The 18,526-nt window shown below is 47.2% G+C and overlaps 1 protein-coding gene across 1 annotated transcript in view; it reads right to left on the bottom strand.

The window, feature by feature from the left end:
* The window catches only part of CMTM4 (CKLF like MARVEL transmembrane domain containing 4), a gene marked incomplete at its 3' end in the record, with an annotated part of 29,073 nt that extends 19,671 nt beyond the window's left edge, over positions 1–9,402 (bottom strand). The window contains exon 1 of the mRNA XM_084214922.1: positions 8,796–9,402. Coding sequence (XP_084071048.1) covers positions 8,796–8,981 — 186 coding nt within the window. The 5' untranslated portion in view covers positions 8,982–9,402. The remainder of the gene's footprint in view (positions 1–8,795) is intronic.
* Between the last annotated feature and the right edge of the window lie 9,124 nt (positions 9,403–18,526).

Raw genomic sequence — 18,526 nt, 5'->3', positions numbered from 1 at the left:
TGACACAGGGGGTGCAGGACAGGCTGACACAGGGGTGCAGGACAGACTGACACAGGGGTGCAGGACAGGCTGACACAGGGCTGCAGGACAGGCTGACACAGGAGTGCAGGACAGACTGACACAGGGGTGCAGGACAGGCTGACACAGGGGTGCAGGACAGGCTGACACAGGGGGTGCAGGACAGACAGGCTGACACAGGGGGTGCAGGACAGGCTGACACAGGGGGTGCAGGACAGGCTGACACAGGGCTGCAGGACAGGCTGACACAGGAGGTGCAGGACAGACTGACACAGGGGTGCAGGACAGGCTGACACAGGGCTGCAGGATGGACAGGCTGACACAGGGGGTGCAGGACAGGCTGACACAGGAGGTGCAGGACGGACAGACTGACATAGGGGTGCAGGACAGGCTGACACTGGGGTGCAGCAGTAACTGCCCAGAGCAGCACAGAGCCCCGGGTGGCACTGCCCAGCTGCACATGCTGGGGTTTTGCAGCGCAGAGCAGCCGTGCCCCTGGAGATGCTGTGAGCAGCAGAGCTCACCTCAGCACCCCCTGCCCACCATGAGCTGCACAGCTGCTCCAGAGCAATTCAAAATGTTACAACACCATCTCTACTTTAAATATCACTGTGCTTAACAAAAGGTTTCATCTACATTAGATAAAAATGTTTCTAAGCATTACATGCAACAATTAGTTTCTTTCAGTAGAGCTTGTCATCAAACAGCTAATTAATCTGTTCACAACATTCAAGTGGCAGTATCAGTTTCTAGAATGAAAGTAATTTCTAGAATGAAAATAATTTCCTGAGACAGAAGATACAACAGATTGTTAAAGACTTGGAGAACTTAAGCATTTAATAATATTCCCAACCATGCTCATTGCTTTCTTGCCACAAGTATTTCAGTTCAAAAATGTACAAAAGTACAGAAAATTCCTAATATGGAAATGGTTGTAGTCAATTCATAAAATAATGTGGAAAAAAACTGCCAGACCTGTTTTGAGCAATGCTGTATCACTGGCAGATTTGCAGCATTTGAAAACGCCCTGGGTTAGTTTAGTGAAAGTCACAGCAGAAGCAGCACCTCGTGCAACTCAGACACAGCACAGGACGTGTTCCTGCTCACTGGCACTGCTGAGCTTTCAGGCCCTCCTGAATGAAGCAAACAACCCCAGCCAGGTCAGCTCACATCCAACCTGAACACTTTGGGAATGTAGATACTAAAGAAAATTTAAAGACATGCAAGCATCACCACCTGAATATCAAGTTACACATTACCAGAAGCTTAACTGGATGCTGGAACGCTTGTCTGGGTAAAAATGCCCATATTCTTCCACAAGCTAAGGCATTACACCCCAGAGCCTTCACTACAGTTCATTAGACACCACAGTCAGCAATCTGATACTCTGAGTTATAGTTCCCAGTTTAATTTGCACACAGTGAGATTAAAACATCAGAGGATCTCTGCTCACCTGAGCACCCACTGCGGACTGTGAGTGCCTCCCACTGTGGGGGAGAGCTACACCAGCTCTAGGACCTCTCTGCCCTATTGCCAGCAATACTTCTGACCCATCTTTTCTCTTCTCATGGCCGGGTGTTTTCACACCTATTCTACAGCAGTTTGGTGTTGTCAGGCTTTTGCTTCCCTCCTCCCATATTCTGGAGTTGATGGCACAAGTTCCAGGGATACCTAAGCATCACTTCTGTGTTTTGGAAGCAACTATGCAAATCATTTGAGAATTAGGTGACGTTTTTATTTAAATAAGAATGTATTCTTAATTGCAGCTCAAGTAAGTGGTGACTTTAGCACTGCAGAACAACAGCAGCTGACCCATTGCTAAGATGATGCCTTGGAGTGGCTACCTAGAACAGAGGCTGGACAAGGTTAAGAGAATAAAAGTAGGTATTTATTAAGTAGGTATTTATTAAAGACCTTCAAAAGGCACATTTTGGGCAGTCAAAAGCCTCTGGGAGGGGCTACTCCCAAAATGGATAATGGAGTTTTCCAGACAATTATAAGTTTGGTCCATTTATGTATTGGTGTAATCCTCCAATTACAGCTTCAGGTAATAAAGTCATATTCCCCCAGCTTTCTCCCCTCCAACTCACTTTTTTTTTTTTCGGGGCCTGAAGGCTGCAGGGTGTCCCTGAATTTCAGGCTTAAAGGAATTGTTTGTCTGACCAAAATGTGAAGAGAGTTAACTAACACTCTATGTGAAGTTTATACACTAATGCAGTACAGGATTTGAAAAATATAAAAGCTAAAATCCTAAGGCATCAAGATGCGTCTTCACTGTACATTTAGTTTTCTTTGCATGCAAAAATTTCAGTACAAAATTATTTACCGAGGTTCTGAAGCAAGAGAGATTTTGATGAAATGCAAAAATGCAACTTTGAGCACGGGATGATGATGGCTACTGGAAAGCGTGCAAGTTGATTTTGCAAAACGATGCACTAACTCTCACCAGAAGTAACAGATTCCTCCAACACTGATTATGTTACAACCTCTTAAATTTCTAGTCCTTGACTTTCTTATCTCAAGATGACAATTAAATCACTAGGGAGCCTCATCAACAAAAGATATTACCAGAAACATTACAAGAAGTAAAGATAGCTTTCCAATTATTAATACCATGAGAACTACATTAGTGTAGTGCATCTATTACTATTGCACTGTTCATTATGGAAGGGAAAAAAACAGAGCATACTTGGTAGAGACATAGTAGGAATTTCTTCTGAAATCAGAATTTTAAAATTATCTACCATCTTAAGAGGGAAATTAACAGGAATTTGGAGTTTATGACCATGACCAGATGGTAGTTAAGAGACACCATGAAAGAAACCAAAACCCATTCACCTTTCTGTGGGAAGACAGATACAGTCATTTCTTTAGTTGTTCACAGAAACAATAAAAAGCAAAGCTAAACAGAATTATCTTATTATTCTTCCACAGTAAATATTAGCATAAAAATATCACCGCACACCAACACAGATGCACAACATTTAAAGAGAAATCTTTTCGAAGAAAAGTCAAGAGTTTCAGAGGCACTGAAAACTATTTCTAAGCATATTTGTGCATTACAAATTTGATCCTCTCAATATGATATAACAGCCTTTTTCTAAGTCCAAATACCAGAGATCACCAGTATCTGCTGTGATACTCAACATCTTCTGAACAAGCAGCTACAAACGCCACTGAAAATCAAAGCTCAGCACATGACAGAAAAAAAAATCACAATTTCTTACAGTAGCCCACATTCATTGTTCAGAGAATATAGGAGAATAAAAAGGTGGACGATGCAGATCATCACAGAGTGACTACAAACTGCCAGTGTGATCCTGGGATGAAAGAGAAGAAGTGTCTGGAAAAGTGGCACTGCAGAGTGGTGGGACCCAGCCCAAAGGCCAGCACTGCTCAGGCTGTGGCTCTGAGAGCCCCTTGTCCAGCACTGCCCAAACCCTTCTGTCCTGCCTCGTGCAGCACTAAGAGCACTGAGGGCAAAAGGGTCAGGAGGAGTTACAGCAAGGGGCAGTGTTAGCACAGGAACCAAGAGCTATAAATTGCTCCAACTAAATCCACAAGAAAAAAGGAGGAAGGCTTCTATCCCTCCAAAGTGCAGAATAAATGAAGAGAACTAAACCTGAAGGTGAAACCACCGCCTGTGAATAAAAAAGGCAGGTGCAGGGCTGCCAGGGACCTGAAGTTCCCTCTGAGTGTCTCCTGCAGTGCTCTGCACCAGGAGCACCGAGTGCTTCCCACCAGGACTGATGGCCTGGCTGCTGTGCCCTCCCCAGAACATCCCCCCGCTGCCCTGGCACTGAATTAACACCCCACTGACAGAAATCCAAACTCCACCACAACCAGTGCCAAAGCAATCTCCACTCACACCATCCAGCAGTTCCCTGGAAGTTCCCTGCCTCACAGAGGGCAGCTGCCTGGGGAGCACCCGGCTCCCTGCTCCAGCCAGGAATCACAGCCAGAGCACTGCAGGGGCAAAGGAGCAGCCGAGGCAGACAGGCCCTCAGATGTGACACACCACACACAGGTGGGAGGTTGGGGGCTCCATCTGATCCCCCCTTCCAGCTGAGGTGCTGAGCTCAAGACACAGAAAGAAAGCAATAACTAAATATGAGATTAATGAACACCTCAGAATAGCTTTCAACCAGATTCTGATAGTCAGCAATTAGCTTATTCCTTGGAACATAAATGTTATTACTTTAATTTTCTAATATAATTAACAACGAGAATTCTCAATAGTCTTATTTCCCATGCAGGCACGCATTCCTGGCTTTTGAATTTTGTTTTCTTCATCGCAACAGAACGTGACAGCCCAGATTTCCACTCTAGTCCTGGCCTCTGCAACCCACTTCTGAATCTGGAAATGTATCATGACAGGAAGCCACAAAACAACTTTTTTTCAATGCACAGCTACTCTCCACCAATGAAGATGGAACTTTTTATTCCGAAAACTGCGCACATCTGAACTGCTCTTCCCACCAGATTTCATTTAGCTCAAACTGCTGCCTCCCCTGGCAATATCAAATGCTACAGACAAGAAGACAAGAGCAAGCAAGGACTGATACTTCCCAGTGCACTCATCAGCATCTCCAGCTCAGAGACCTCCCAAGCAGAAGTATTATCTTCTTTAAAAGGAATCTCTGATGGATTTTTGTAGCATTTGGAACAAACACATGAGGAGAAGAATGTCTAGGTCTGTCTGAGCCACAGAAGCCATCACCAACCACCACAAATGCCCCCCACCCTCTCAGCCAGCACATGCTAAGGGGTTTCTGCCTCTTGCTGCTCTGTGATCCCAGGTAAAGCATTCCTAACTGCTGCCAGTGTCACAGGAACTGATCAGGCACAATTCTTCACACCCACCGGCCCAGCTGCTAAAGGTGATACATGTGACTTTAAATCAAGTGCCTGTGCAAACCTGGCAGGAGTCCAGTGAGAACCAACCAGGCTCCCAACAGGATCCTGCCTGGTTTTCCTTTCCTTCAAGCCCATGAACAGCCCACCTGGAGCCACACTCCTGAAAAAACCGAGCAGCAGACAAAGGGCAGCCGCAACTGGCCATGGGAATTTCAGTAGGAAACGTGTCTATGCCCAGCTTTAATGACAGTAAGATCCTTGAAGGTGCAGAATCACAGTAACCAAGGAAAAATAATATTAATAATAATAATGCATTTTGAAAAGCTGAAAACTAAAATGAAGAGGCAGGAAAAAAAGCAGACAGTCTCATCTAAAAAGAAACTATTTCCAGCTAAGAGGGGGTACCTCCTAAGCAGCTCATCTCCCTGCCATGACAGAATGGGCCCCTCCTGACTCCCCACAGTAAACACCTCTTTTCACAAAGCACACTCAGGAAAAGGAGAGACCGTCCTTAGGAAATTCAAGGGAATGGGGAGAAAGTACTGAAATAAAACAAATCATTTGAGGACATCCATAGCAAAGTTTTCCAGTGATATCCATTTCGTCACTGTACAGCAGTCTCTGTGGGAAGTATTAAAGCCCTCAAAAGCATGAGAAACAAACTCATGCCAGAAAGAAACGAGAATAAACTCTAAAGAACATTCCTGCTCTGCTCTCCAAGGGCAGCCACCTCTCACTCCTTCCATGAGAAAAGGTACTGCTCCTTTTAAATGCCAGAAGGTCAACGAAGACAACCCCTCCAAAGGAAAAACATTTCTTTGGTTAGCACACAAATGCACTGCCTTCTCCCTGACTTCCCTTTCGAGATCAAAGTCCCATTGCAACAAAAACCAAAAGCACAAACCAAACATGAAAGCTCCAAGCTACCTTAAGCACTCTCCCCTTCCATTTCCCTTCATGCCCTTCGTGTGTCACTTCCCACCTGCCTGGTGACACCTCAGGTGCCAGGAGCCCTGCACACTCCTTTTCTCCGCGGTCCAACACTCCCCACCTTCCTCCAAGCTGCTGCTGGAAGGAGGCCACGGCTGCAGCCCCAGCACAGCAGATGTTCCCTCACAGATCCCACCAAACACACACAACTATTCCAACAGAGCACTGACACACAGGTAAGGGACTCCTTTCTGAAAAGCTCACCGACCTGGCAATAACATTGTCAAAGTCAGGGAGGTCATTTCAATGCTAAGCTGCTCCACAGGGGCCCTTTCCCTCACACTGCTGTTACTGACCACTGGCCAAGGACTAGGAACTCTACAGCTTGGCCATAAAGAGGAGATGTAACCCCTATATTGTAATCTTCCAGTCTGCAACCAAATCTAAACTTAGCAAAAACCAAAACAAGGCTGAGAAATAAGCTGCACAACACCATACACGAAACATCATTATAACCCATTATACTGGTGTCCCTTCAAAGGACACTTTGGGGCATGGTGTCTTGAAATATTAATGAGTTAAAACTATTGTCCCCTCTAGCAGCACTTACATTACTCCATATGCCTACAATGTCATCACAGTTTCCCTCTTGTACAAACCCCATTATTTGAATCCATAAAGATAAATCTACAACAAATTAACAGAGCCTTACACCTATTTTAAGTGATGTGGGGTTTTCCCTGTTCCCTGTTCCTTCTGTTTTTGAGTCAAAAATGGGCATTTGGAAGCAGGGCCATCCCAGCCACAGAGAGCAGCAGTTTTCCTTCCCTCAGCACCACAGGGCAGTTTGTGGGCAGCCCTTCAACCAAAGATTAGAACAAGCAGCAGCAATGTTTGCCTCGAGCTGATATTTTGCCTGTCAATCACGAATGTATTTTAAGATAAATCCTGATGCTAAATGAAGCACATGCATTGTAATCTTTCCTGTAACATTCTTTTTTACTGTAATACACTTAAGAGACTTTTATCTTAACCAATACTTGCCTTTTTCCTTTTTGTAATGTTTTAGTGCCAGGAGTTGCTTCTTGTTTTTAAGAGATAGAGTTCAACACCACAGACTTTGATACGTTTGAGTTCCTAGAGTATTTTTGTAAAGGCATTATTGAATATTGTAATTGCAATAATTATACTTGGCAAATAAGCAACCTAAGTACACAGTGGAATGTGCTCTCTCTCCTTTCTTTTCCAACACTGCTCAGTTTTCCATTGGTTTGCAAATGTCAGTAGTCTCCTCTTCCATTACCATGAATGAGGAGTTTTTTTGAGCAGAAGTAACCAGGCTGAGGTGGTGCACAGCCTTCCACCCTACACTAGCTAATTTAATTTCTTTTTAACTGCTGCTCTTCTGCATTCATACACTCCTGGGAACCACATGCAATAGCTCAGATCATTCTTGTGAAAAGGGCACAAAGCACGGCTCAGCTCCTCCCAAGACACTGCTCTGCAAGTATCAATCTGCCCAAGAGAGCAGCAGCGTCTCGGTCCAGGGACATGGAAACCTCTCTAACTCCAGCAGAGCGTGGTTTTCCCCCATCTTTCCTTACATGACTGAAAAACTTACGAGGTGTACTCCATGTATCTTTGGGATTTGTTCCAAGCAAGCCAGATTTAATACTACAGGATTCGGTTACAATCAGTAATTAGTCATTTTAATGACAAGTTTTTAACAAGACTTGCCACGGTTATTAGCGTAGTGCCGAAAGGATCTGCAGTAGGAACCGAAACAGAAATCCCGAGGGCGGATTATTTCAGTGTATCAGGCAGCACCACCCCAGGATTTCCACCACATGGACAGCTTTTAACAGCTCGAAGACAGGTAGATGTTGCACAGTGATGACAGATCCCTTGGCTCCAGTCCTGAACACACACAACGCACACACTGCTGGTCCCTGTTGTTCTACTGGGCTAACACGCTCACTGCTACCACTTGCAGAGCACAGATCCTACCCTGCACTGAGGAGATGAGATGAAAACAAATCACACTCCCAAATCCTGCATTTTACTGGGCATTCATAAAAAATGAATTCATCACCGGAATCCTCTATAAACTTGTGTGCAGCTGAAGCCAGGACACTTCCAATGTGTTTCTCATGAAACCTGTATGTGCAAGTTTTGCCTTGTACTAACCAGCAGTGGTTTTAAATGCCAAAGTTATAAATACGAAATATTAAAATGTTTCTGGCATCACACTTCACAAAGAACTTGTTTAAGCTACAAGAATTTGCAGCACCCTGTAAGAAATTACTTTAAAATCCATTTCAAGGTGACTGCCACTTTCATAAAACACCTCTTTTCCTAATATCCTGAAAAACACATTTGTTGATTTGAAAAATATAAATATCATAGTGACTTGGAAAGGAGATCAGATGAAGGCAAACATCAGCAGTAGCACCACAGAAACTGCTGAAATGCTTTGGTGTTTATTACGTGTTTCACTGCTGGGGTGGTCCAAGCCTTGCACGGGCTCCATCAAACTGAACCAGCTCAGGTGTCCAAAGTACACGAACGAACCCGGCTCACGTTTAATTTCACAATACAAAACCCGACATTTGGTGTTCGGGGGTTTTTTAAGGGTTTCTTTCTTTTTACTCGGTGCACTTAGGAGAAGTTCAGGCCGCTAAGGGCAAGCAGGCGAGCGAGGGCTCTGCGAGCTCCGGGCGGATCCCGGGCCCGGCGCGCTCCGCACCGGGCACCGGGCGGGTCCCACGGGGGAACGGCGGAGCCTCCCCCGAGCACGGCCGGGAGGCGCCGCCGGGCAGCGGCACGCTGTGAGCGGGGTCGGAAGGTGCGGTGCCGGTACCGAGCAGCGGTCTGCTGGGCACGCCGGCGCTCCCGGGCACACGGCCCAGGGGGATCGCGCTCCCGCGGCCCCGGCCGGGCCCGCCCTCACACCGCCCGGCCGCAGCCCCGTTCCCCGCCGCGGTACTCACCACCTCGGCCAGCTTCAGCCTGCCCAAGGTGCCCCGCAGGTAGTCCAGGTCGCAGCGCAGGCCGCCCAGCCCGCGGCGCTGGCTGACGGGCTCCGTGGTGGGCTGGTAGGGGCTGCTGGCCGCCGAGATCATGGAGGCGCTGGACGCCTCGCCGTCGAAGCCTTCCAGGTCATCGCCGTTCCTCATGGTGCCGGTGCTGCCGGGGGCTGGCCGTGGGCTCCGGGCCGAGCTCAGCTAAGGCAGCGAGGGCTGCATGGCCGCTCCGCGCCCGCCTCAGGCGCAGCGGTGCGGGGAGCGCCCGGGCAGCATCGCGCGGAGCGGGGCCACGCTGTCGTGCGGAGAGGCGCGGAGCGCTGCCCCGGCGCGGTGCGGTGCGGAGAGGCGCGGAGCGCTGCCCCGGTGCCGCGCAGGGTGAGCGGAGCGGAGCGGAGCTGCGCTGTCCCGATGCGGAGCCGTGCCCCGGCCGGGGGCGCGCAGCCCTGAGCGCTACAGCCCGCCCCAACGCTCGGGGGCGCGCTCCCGCCTCCGCTGTCCTGGTTCTGATCCCGATGCCGGTCCCGATGCCGGTTCTGATTCTGGTTCTGGTACCGATCCGATCCCGGTCCCGGTCCCGGTCCCAGCACAGCAGCCCAGCTCCGAGCGGCGCCGCCGCAGCCGCTCCTCCCCCTGCGCGGAGCGGAAAGGGCGGGCAGGCCCGCCCCGGAGGGCGCGCAGCCGGGCGGTGCCTGCGCCGCGCCCGCCCCGCGGGGAGGGCCGCGCACCTGCCCCGGGCGCCGCGCCCGCCCCGACCCGCGCCGCTGCTGCCCGGCCCGGCCCGCGGCCGCTCGGCTTTCTGCCGCCGCTGCTGGCACCGAGGTGCGCCCACGGCCCCAGCTCGGCCCTCGCAGGGCGGGCTCGGAGCAGGCTCCGGGCTCCGGGACCTGCCCCGGGCTCACGGCCGAGCTCCTGCGCTGACACTGAGCCCGAGCGGCTCCGGAAACCTCCGCGCCGTTCTTCCACGAGTGTTGTCTTTTGAAACAGTGACGTTTTCCAACGTAGCCTTGACTGGCTCTGAATCAGGTTTTGGGGGTGCTTTTCCTTCTGCTATGTCACGACAATTAAGGACAAATTGCAACATAACCTGACAAATCCAGATGAGTGAAATGCAGCTGTGTTATTTTTTTTAACACAGAAGCCGTACTTCTGTGTACCACGGTGAAGTTCAGTTGTTCCGTGTTGCATCCTGTGATCTGCCGTGGTTATAAGCCAGGCTCTGATAGACCCGTGCTCCTGTTCGTGTCTCTGGTAGTCTACACTGTCACCTGCTCCACATTACAGGACTTTAACACATTAACAATTCCAGCATCTTCCTCTGGCCTCCAAGAGTCTGACTGCTACAGTTCTTCTGTTTTCCATGAACACTGCGGATTATCCACCTGGGGATTTCCTTTCCAGTTACCTGTGTGTTCTACTCATGTCTCCCTTTCAGTTCCCTTGAAACTCCTTTGATCCCTCTTTTCATAGGTTCTACCCTGTACACGAGATTTTTAATTTCAAGATATTTTTCTTCTTTCGTTTGGCCTCTGAATAAACATCTCCAAAGAAGGAGGGTCAAGGAGAGAGAACCAGGGAAAGAGTCAGGGGTTTGTTCACTGCTAACAGTTGCAGCTTGGTTAACTGGGGCACCTGACTGTGCAAAAGTCAGAGTTTCTCTGCTACACCCTGTGTAGCAGGATGAGGACAGTATTCTCAAGCAAGGTGAAGAGTTGGGAGATGTGTAAAAGTAAGTCATTGCCCTTTGGCAAAGTGTGAGTGGCAGGGAAAGAAAAAAATAAGAAAACATAAGCAAAGCATGGAGAAAGAGGGTAACTCTTGCTTAGGTCACATGAACCTGGCCTAACAATAGGAAATCATGTAAGGGGAAAATCCCACTATGGCACAGGGCTGGACTAATAGGTGTTTACAGTCTCTTAGTTCTTGTACAACTCTAGGGAAATTAGAACTCTCACAATATGAGGTTGTCATTTAGGAGAGGCTGTCTCTGGATTGTAACTGAAGGCTCCCTGGCTGTTTCAGGAACACAAGTTATGCATATTTACCTGAAGTGACATTTAATCTTTATTTTGAAGGACTACTGTTGCAATTCTGGAAAACTATCCTGAGCAAAGCAAGGAAAACATTTCTGAAACATCCAGTGAGTATTATTTTGGTCAATCTTTTGCAATTCTAACCGAAACACATCAGTGTGTTGAAAGAGAATCTAAAGGTGTGTTGAAGAAGGACAAAGGGGGAAGATGGTTGAGTGGTTTAGCAAAAGGTGAGGTGGTAGGAGATGTTTATTCTGGCTGTTTGCTTAGTTCCTCCAGCACACCCTTCTGCAAACTTCTTAATAACTTCCTTCTCCCCTGGAGTGGAGAACATGAAGTGTAAATGTATTTAAATCACGAGAGTAGTTTGGGGGTGCTGGGAGGTGCAGACACAGCGAACCCGTCTGGTTTTGGGCAGCCAGTTCCTGGGGTAGGGAGAGCACAGCGAGCGAGCTCTGCTCCAGCAAGGTGTTCTGGGGCAAGAGGAGGGCTGGTGCCAGCCTGTCCTGAGTGTCCCAGCCTGTCCTGAGTGTCCCAGCTCCCAGAGCACAGCCCTGCCAGGAGAGCCCACACCCAGCCCAGGCTGTGCTGGGATCCCTGGCACGCTCCTGGGTGGGTGGGTGGGCTGGACTGACTTGGCAAGGCTGGCTGAGGCTGCTGCCAGCATTTAACAAAGGAATCCTTTACACACATTCTTGCCTGATACGGCACCTTTTCAGCTCTGCAGCGCAGGAAGGAAAAAAAAGTCTAGGTTTAATATGTAAATAGAAGGAGTGATCCAGGAAAAAGGTCACTGCATTCATCCCCGCGGATCAGATCGCTCTCAGATAACTTTGGCTTTGCAGTTTCCAGCACAGCCTGCCATTCCATTGTGTGCCTGCTCACCGGGACCAGGAAAATGGGGAACTGGGTCACTGATCAGCACTCAAGACACCACCATAGTATCGAGCTAATCACATCAGGGAATTCATCACTGAGTTCTTCACATCCAGCTAAAATGGGACTGAAGAGTGAAAACAAGGAAGCAGCAGCACTGAGGGAAAAACCAAGTATGCTGTTCATAGACACTGTAATTAAATAATCTGATTGTTACAGAACAGTTGGGTCAGCTTTGACAGAATTAAAAACTCCCCATCAGAAAGAATCTCCGGGACACTGGTCATAAATTAAAACCAGCTGGTGAGTTAGGTGTAAAAAGCAGTTGAAAGAGAATCTTAAATATTCTCAGTGGACAAACTGAACAAAGAGACCCTCATCTCTCAACCTTCATCTCAGCGATTCCTACAACCTCTCATAAACTTGTGAACCAATTTGAGTTCTTTTCATTAAGCACATTTAAGTGCTATTTCCAAGATTAAAACTGTGATTCAATTCCAGTAGAATAGGAATATCAATTTAAAACCAGATTTTAAAGTGCATTTATGTAAACACACTTAAAAGTATTTTAATGCTTAAACATAAAATTTTGTAGATCTGAATGGTGCTTATTAGGAATGGTGCATTAATGCAGTCAAGAGTGTAAAAGGCATTAGAATCCTAACAGGAAAGTTCCATCTGTGCAAGTACCTGAAAAGAGCTGAGAGGTTCTTTAAGAAAAGGCTGCGGTATTTCCACGTGACCTACCAAAGGGAAGGAGCGCTGGTATGCTGCCAAATTCCAGGAGAGCTGAGCAGCGATTAGAGTTTAACTTTGGCATCAGACAGGAGGCTTTTTTCCCCTTGAAATTCTCAATGTAAAAAGTGCTGAAGCTTTTTCTCGGCTTTTCAGTTGGGGGAAAAGAAAAAAGCCAAGTCCTACCCTCAAAAGCTAATAAAGAACTTGCTTTAGGAAAACATCTGGTAGCTTTGAGTGCCTCAGTGCAGGGAATTGTGCATTTTCCCAGAGTGGGAGTGTGATGTGCACAGTGGTTCTGAAGCCATGAGCTGCATGGGAGGTGGACAAATAATTTTGCTGAGTCAGAAGTAGGAATTAATAAAAGAAGAAGCTGTGAGTTCTGACAGACTTTAAGCGGCAGGAAGACTGTCTGGGATGGTGGGGAGTCATGAGGTCAGTTCTCTGTAATGCTGCAGAAGAGTGTGACAATCCCATGTCACCACACCCAACCACAGCTGGGCACTGCAGCCTCCCAGCAGGACACCACCAGGAAAGGCACCTCGGGAACAGTGAGCAGACCGGGGTTCCACAGCTGGGAGTCAAAAACCAGCCCTGCCAGCTTAGCAAAGGGGTCAAAGCACAGCCCTGCCAGCTGAGCAAAGTTCAGAGAGAAGCAGAGAGAACAGAAAGAAGCTGAGATGAAGGGCAGTCTCTAAAAGCTTCTGGCAAGTTCCACTGGCCAAGAACACCATGCCCATTTGGCCAGGGTCTCTTGGGCACACAGCACAGCAAGGGACTCCTGGGCTTTTCATCTGGTTTAAAAAGTGCAGCTTCAGTAGCCAAAAGTGGTAGTGAGTCCTACTCCTCTCCTCAGCTACATTAGCCCATGCAGACTTGCACCACCTCCACCTGGATTCCAGCCCTGAGGCCTTGGAAAACAAACAGAGCAGCCCTGGAGCCCCCCAGGCTTCAGCCTCTGGTGACAGTCCCCAGCCCCAGGGGTGGCACCAGCTCTCACAGCTGGACCAGAGGCAGCAGCAGCTGAAGTCCCCACAGGACCCTGCCAAGGAGCTGTACAGGATTAAGGGGACAGGTAAAAGTGCCACTGCTGAACTTCACCATCACTATCAGGAAACAGTGTTTCCCTTTCAAAAACAAACCAAAAAGGAAAAAAAAAAATCCGCCCCCCCCCCCCCCCCCCCCCCCCAGAAACAAAACCAAGAAAGGGAATGTTGCCAAACGGGTCAGTCAGAGCCTTACCTTGCAGACAGGAACACAACTTCATGTGCTTTTAACAATGAGCCATTCACAGAACCATTTTATTATTTTTTTTACTCCAGAATTAGGGACTGACATCTCTACTGGGCCAGTTTGGTAGTGAATGAGGAAGTCACTGGCTCCTTTCACCTCCAAAAACTTCTAAGGGCATCTGCAATCTGCAAGTGCCAGAGAGGGGTTACTGTGCAGCCACAGCTGGGCTAAAGGGCAGCAGACATTCTACAGAGCAGAAGGTGAAATGAATTTCTATAAAAAAGAAAAGCAAAATGCCAGATTCTTAAGAAAAGTGCCAGCAGACCTTTAATGGTGCTGGGAACCAGCCAAGACTGTGAGTTACATTTCTTTTGAAAGAATCCTGTATAATGAAGCACACTCAAAAAATATGCAGAGAGACTGACAGCAGTGTTTATTTTATTCATGGCACTACATTTATCCAGGGAACTGAGAGGAAAAAAAGCACTGAACTGAGAAAAAAGGTGGTGGTCTTCCAATAACACCATAAAACCACACAGACCTAGAGCAGAAGGCCAGAAAACAAGTTCCCTCTGCATGGACATGGGGATGCTTCCTCTGCAACATCAGTAGTTTTATAGCAAGTGATGGAGCATGCAGGGTACAGCAGAGCTGGGAGGGAAAGAGCTGGGGTTTATTTTTTTGAGGAGGTGGGAAGCTGAAGGGGAGGATGAAAAAAATTTTAAAACCATGTTTTATAGGAAAAGTTTTAAAGGTCCCTTAGCAGGCCTAAAAAAAAGATGAAGTACACTCACTACATTCTTTCTTTCCTCGGACTGAACGGGCCAGCGAAAACAACTGACCTCAACTGTTTGAATCCTGTGTGTGTTGTTATGCAACAACCCAGCCAGTCCCCTGCACTTCTCCTGGGGAACTGCACATGGTAGAGAAGTTCATTTGTTAATTACCCTCCTGAATTTATTTTACTTACAGCTAACCTGCAGCTGACTGCTAACATCAGCAACCATAACAGCAGTTCAAAGAATATTCCCTTTTGCAACAGCACCTAATTTCTCCATACGATAGAACTCTGTATTCAGCTCATCTGGCTCATTCCCTCACAGAGTATTTCTTTGGTTACATGGGTCTTCCACATGGAAGGGAAAGTTTTGGCTTTTTTGCTTTTTTTCAACAGGAAAAATAATTTCAAGTCTTCCATCACTGGCTATAAACCCAAGGCAGGCATATGGCCCCAGCTCTACACAGCCATACACAGAGGAACTAATAAATCCTGATTCCTTGCAGGCTTGTCTTCTCTTCCCACCTTCCCCACCTCACCCCTCCCAGCGAGGCCACTGCCCCAGCCCCCTCCCCAGGGTCCCCTTGCACAGGGAGCAGCTTAGCTCCTATTTCTGTCCTCCAACTCCTGCTCGAGCAGAAGGAAGCCAGCGCTGCGCCAGGTTCTGTGTGTGCAGACCACAGATCTTTGTTTGGCTGGGCTCGCCTAGGAACCGGCCAAACTTCCTTGGCAATCCCTGCCTAAAGCAGAGGAAATCTTTGGATTTATCGTCTCCACCAAGCCCTTAATTTTCATGCAACTGGGATTAAGTCAGCTGTCTGCGAGATCTTTCTTGTCACTGAAACTGGCCAAAAGATTTAAGGTATTTTTGAGGAGGAGATAGAACAGGACAGAGCACAAATGCAAAAGCAGTGGAAACCATGCTAAAAATATTTGAAATATGACAGCATTCTCTTAATAGTTGTGTTGCACTTCTGTTCAGCTGAAAGGTGACTTGGGAAAGATTTTGACAGGATTTTGCTGTTTTAAGTATTTCAGATCCTGCCAGTTTCTCTGGCAGTTTCTCAGCATTGCAAGATATTGGTCAAAACATCCTGATTCAGCCAGTTAAGCACAGCTAATTAGTCACCTACTGACAATCCAGTGTTGTCCTGGGGCATGTGTGCTCTTCCCAAGAAAACAAACCTGCAAGTAATAATTCAGGTTCACAGCATAAACAAATGCCAGTATGAATTCAGTATCCCCCATCTCTTGCACAGATCAAAGGCTGATATTCCATTGCTTGGTTCCAAACCAGCCTATCACCACAGGAGCTCCCAACTCTTACCAAAGCCGGAGTCCAGCTGTGGAGGTCAGTCCCCATCACTGACCTCCACAACTGAGTGAGAAAGAGCCACTTGTGGCTTTGGTTGGAAGTGCCCAGAGCTCTCCCTCCAGGACTTCTGCCGTTGTTTTGCATTCAAGAGATTTTCTGTGCAGTCAGTGACTGGTCTTTAATGAAATGGAATTCTCTCCTACTTCTCCCTCTCTGTCTGTAGGCACAGTAACTGAACTCTTTCAGAATATCAGAAAATTTGGAACATCTTCATTTTCTAATAATCTCCAGAGTATCATCAGTATACCAAGTCCTTTGTGGGTAATAATTTTCCTCCTCTGCAAAGGAGAGGTTTTAACTTGGTGCCCTCAGGGCACAGCAGTGTCCTGCAGTCCCTCTAACTGAGGCCATGGACAACATACAAAGCAGATCTGATCTCAGCAGCCCTCTCCATCCATCCATCCATCCATCCATCCATCCATCCATCCATCCATCCATCCATCCATCCATCCATCCATCCTCAGGGGTCTCACTCCCTCTTTTCTGTCAATGAAGTCCATTCCATTCCCTCTCTAAAAGGCAAGTCCTTGGCTTTTGGAATGCTGTCAGACTGGTCAGGTGAGTGCCAGAGATCTACAATGGCATTTTCCTTTCCTCAACTTCAATATTTCACTGCACATGCTTGCAGTAGTTGCAGCTCCACTTCTGGCATGTTTTGAGGGATTGTTTTGGGCAAGCCCAAGTTAAAGATGACATTTTTATGTCATAAAGCTACATTGCATGTTACATACAAAACATTTGTACTGAAAACTCAGACACTTGTCAAAGGCAGCTTGTGCAAGCTAATTCAGCTTTCTTGTGGACAGATAAAACTGCTGGCTTTCAGTGCAGGACACTGCAATTTCAGCTTGTGTTCTGAAAGAAACAAACCAGTCAAACCAGCATCAATTTAGTCAACTCAAAAGTTAAAAGGAGAACAGCTTAACTCATATTAAAATTCACAAAACTGAACGGAATCGCTTTTCTTTGGGAAAAAATCAGCAGCTCACTCTTTGGAAGATACCTGGATGACAAAAATAATCTGCCAAACAGGAATTGCTGAGGGAAGCTGACAAGCAGTGCCTTTGCCTTTTGCCAGTGCCTTTGTAGACATATCCAGCATTGTCACCTTCAGGCACTGATCCCACACCTGCCACCTCCCAGGCTTGGAATATTTCAGCTCCAGAAATGTTCAGCAAAACATAAATGTAATTAAGTGTCAGGGAAATGGGTATGAGGGATCTTTTCCTTCAGATAAAGCGTTACTACTCATAGTGTTGGTTCTGCTGTACAAAGCATACTCAAAGTGTTGCTTCTGCTACCAAAGGCAACAGAGAAAATTAATTGCTTCCCTTGGTTCTGACATAACCTCACAGACCTCCTACATGTAATTACTAAGGTGCTTCCCATAAAGCCCTCCAGGAACTCACAGCCAGGGGCTCTGACTCCTGGAACAAATCAGGGACTACCCAGCTCTTTCAGAGAGTGACGGTGCTCCAGATGCACTCACACTGCCAGGTCCCAGCGCTGGCATCAGTCACTGCTGGCCACAGCAGCACCGCGCTTCGGGGCACTGCTGCACTCAGCACAGCCACAGCTGTGGGGCTGACACTGCAGCGTGTCTGTGGTGCTGATACTGCAAGCCTTTTTATTCTTTTAAGACAACCAAAGCAGAATTAGGTGCCCTGTCCTTCAGGTTTTTGGAGACATGCCTGATTTGGAAGCATTGTAGCAGTTTATTTATACTACCACTTGTCAAGAAATTAATTGGAGAAAATTCCTTGAGCTTTTTTCTAAACATTTGAATTTCACTGAGGTACATGTGGAAGCAGAGATCACTTCTTTTCGCTCTTCCAGGGAGCAGAAATCCCACTCAATCCCACCCTGTGCTCACCTGCAGCCTGCAGTGCCCATTCCATGGAGCTGCTGATAAACCACTTACAGGGAGTGCAGGAATCTCACAGGAGCCAGCGGTGTCCCAAAGCAGCAGCTCAGACTGTTGGCTTTTGTGATTATTTGTGCTTGTTGTCTTCTCCACACAATCTGAGTGGGTCAGTGAAGGAGAAATTAATTATTACAAAGGCTGTAGCATGTCAGGCTGGAATTTTAATGTCAATTCCTTGAAGGGAAACTGAATTCCAGCAAAAGCGTGCCTTTGGAATGAAACTGTATCTATCCTATGAATACATTATTTATTTTTAAATGAAAAAGACCATATAATAGACAAGCTTGGGTTGGTACCAAACAGTCCATTTAGCTCTAAACACAAACCCAGACAAGCAGAATCTCCTTCAGGTTGTCAGTAACAACCTCTTAACCTCCAGCTTCTCCTGTGCAGGTATTTGAACTGCATTGACTCAGAAATTCACTGTTCTGTTCAAGCAGAGGCTCTTACCTGAGCAGTTCATTCTCTAACAAAACCCTGCCACACCTGAAAAGCCAGAGGGGTTAATGCCACCATTTGGAACAGCACAGGCATGAAAGACTCCTCTTCTAAGAGCAGCTTAGAAAGCTTAAATCAGCCTTCAGAGCAGCCTTAAGAAAGATTTTTCTGCACCAAAGCCTTATTATCCTAATTTTTTTCCCCTAACTTAGGGACGTTTTGCTTTGAAAAAAAAAGAATTACAGCCGAGGAGCAGCAAAGTAAATGTAAGAGTTATAAGTTCTTTCACTTCCATCTACTGTCACC

This window comes from Fringilla coelebs, assembly GCF_963513975.1.
Source record: "Fringilla coelebs genome assembly, chromosome: 14".
Lineage (NCBI taxonomy): Eukaryota > Metazoa > Chordata > Aves > Passeriformes > Fringillidae > Fringilla > Fringilla coelebs.
The sequence above is the reverse complement of the archived record's forward strand: the minus strand, read 5'-3'. Positions and strand labels throughout refer to the sequence as shown.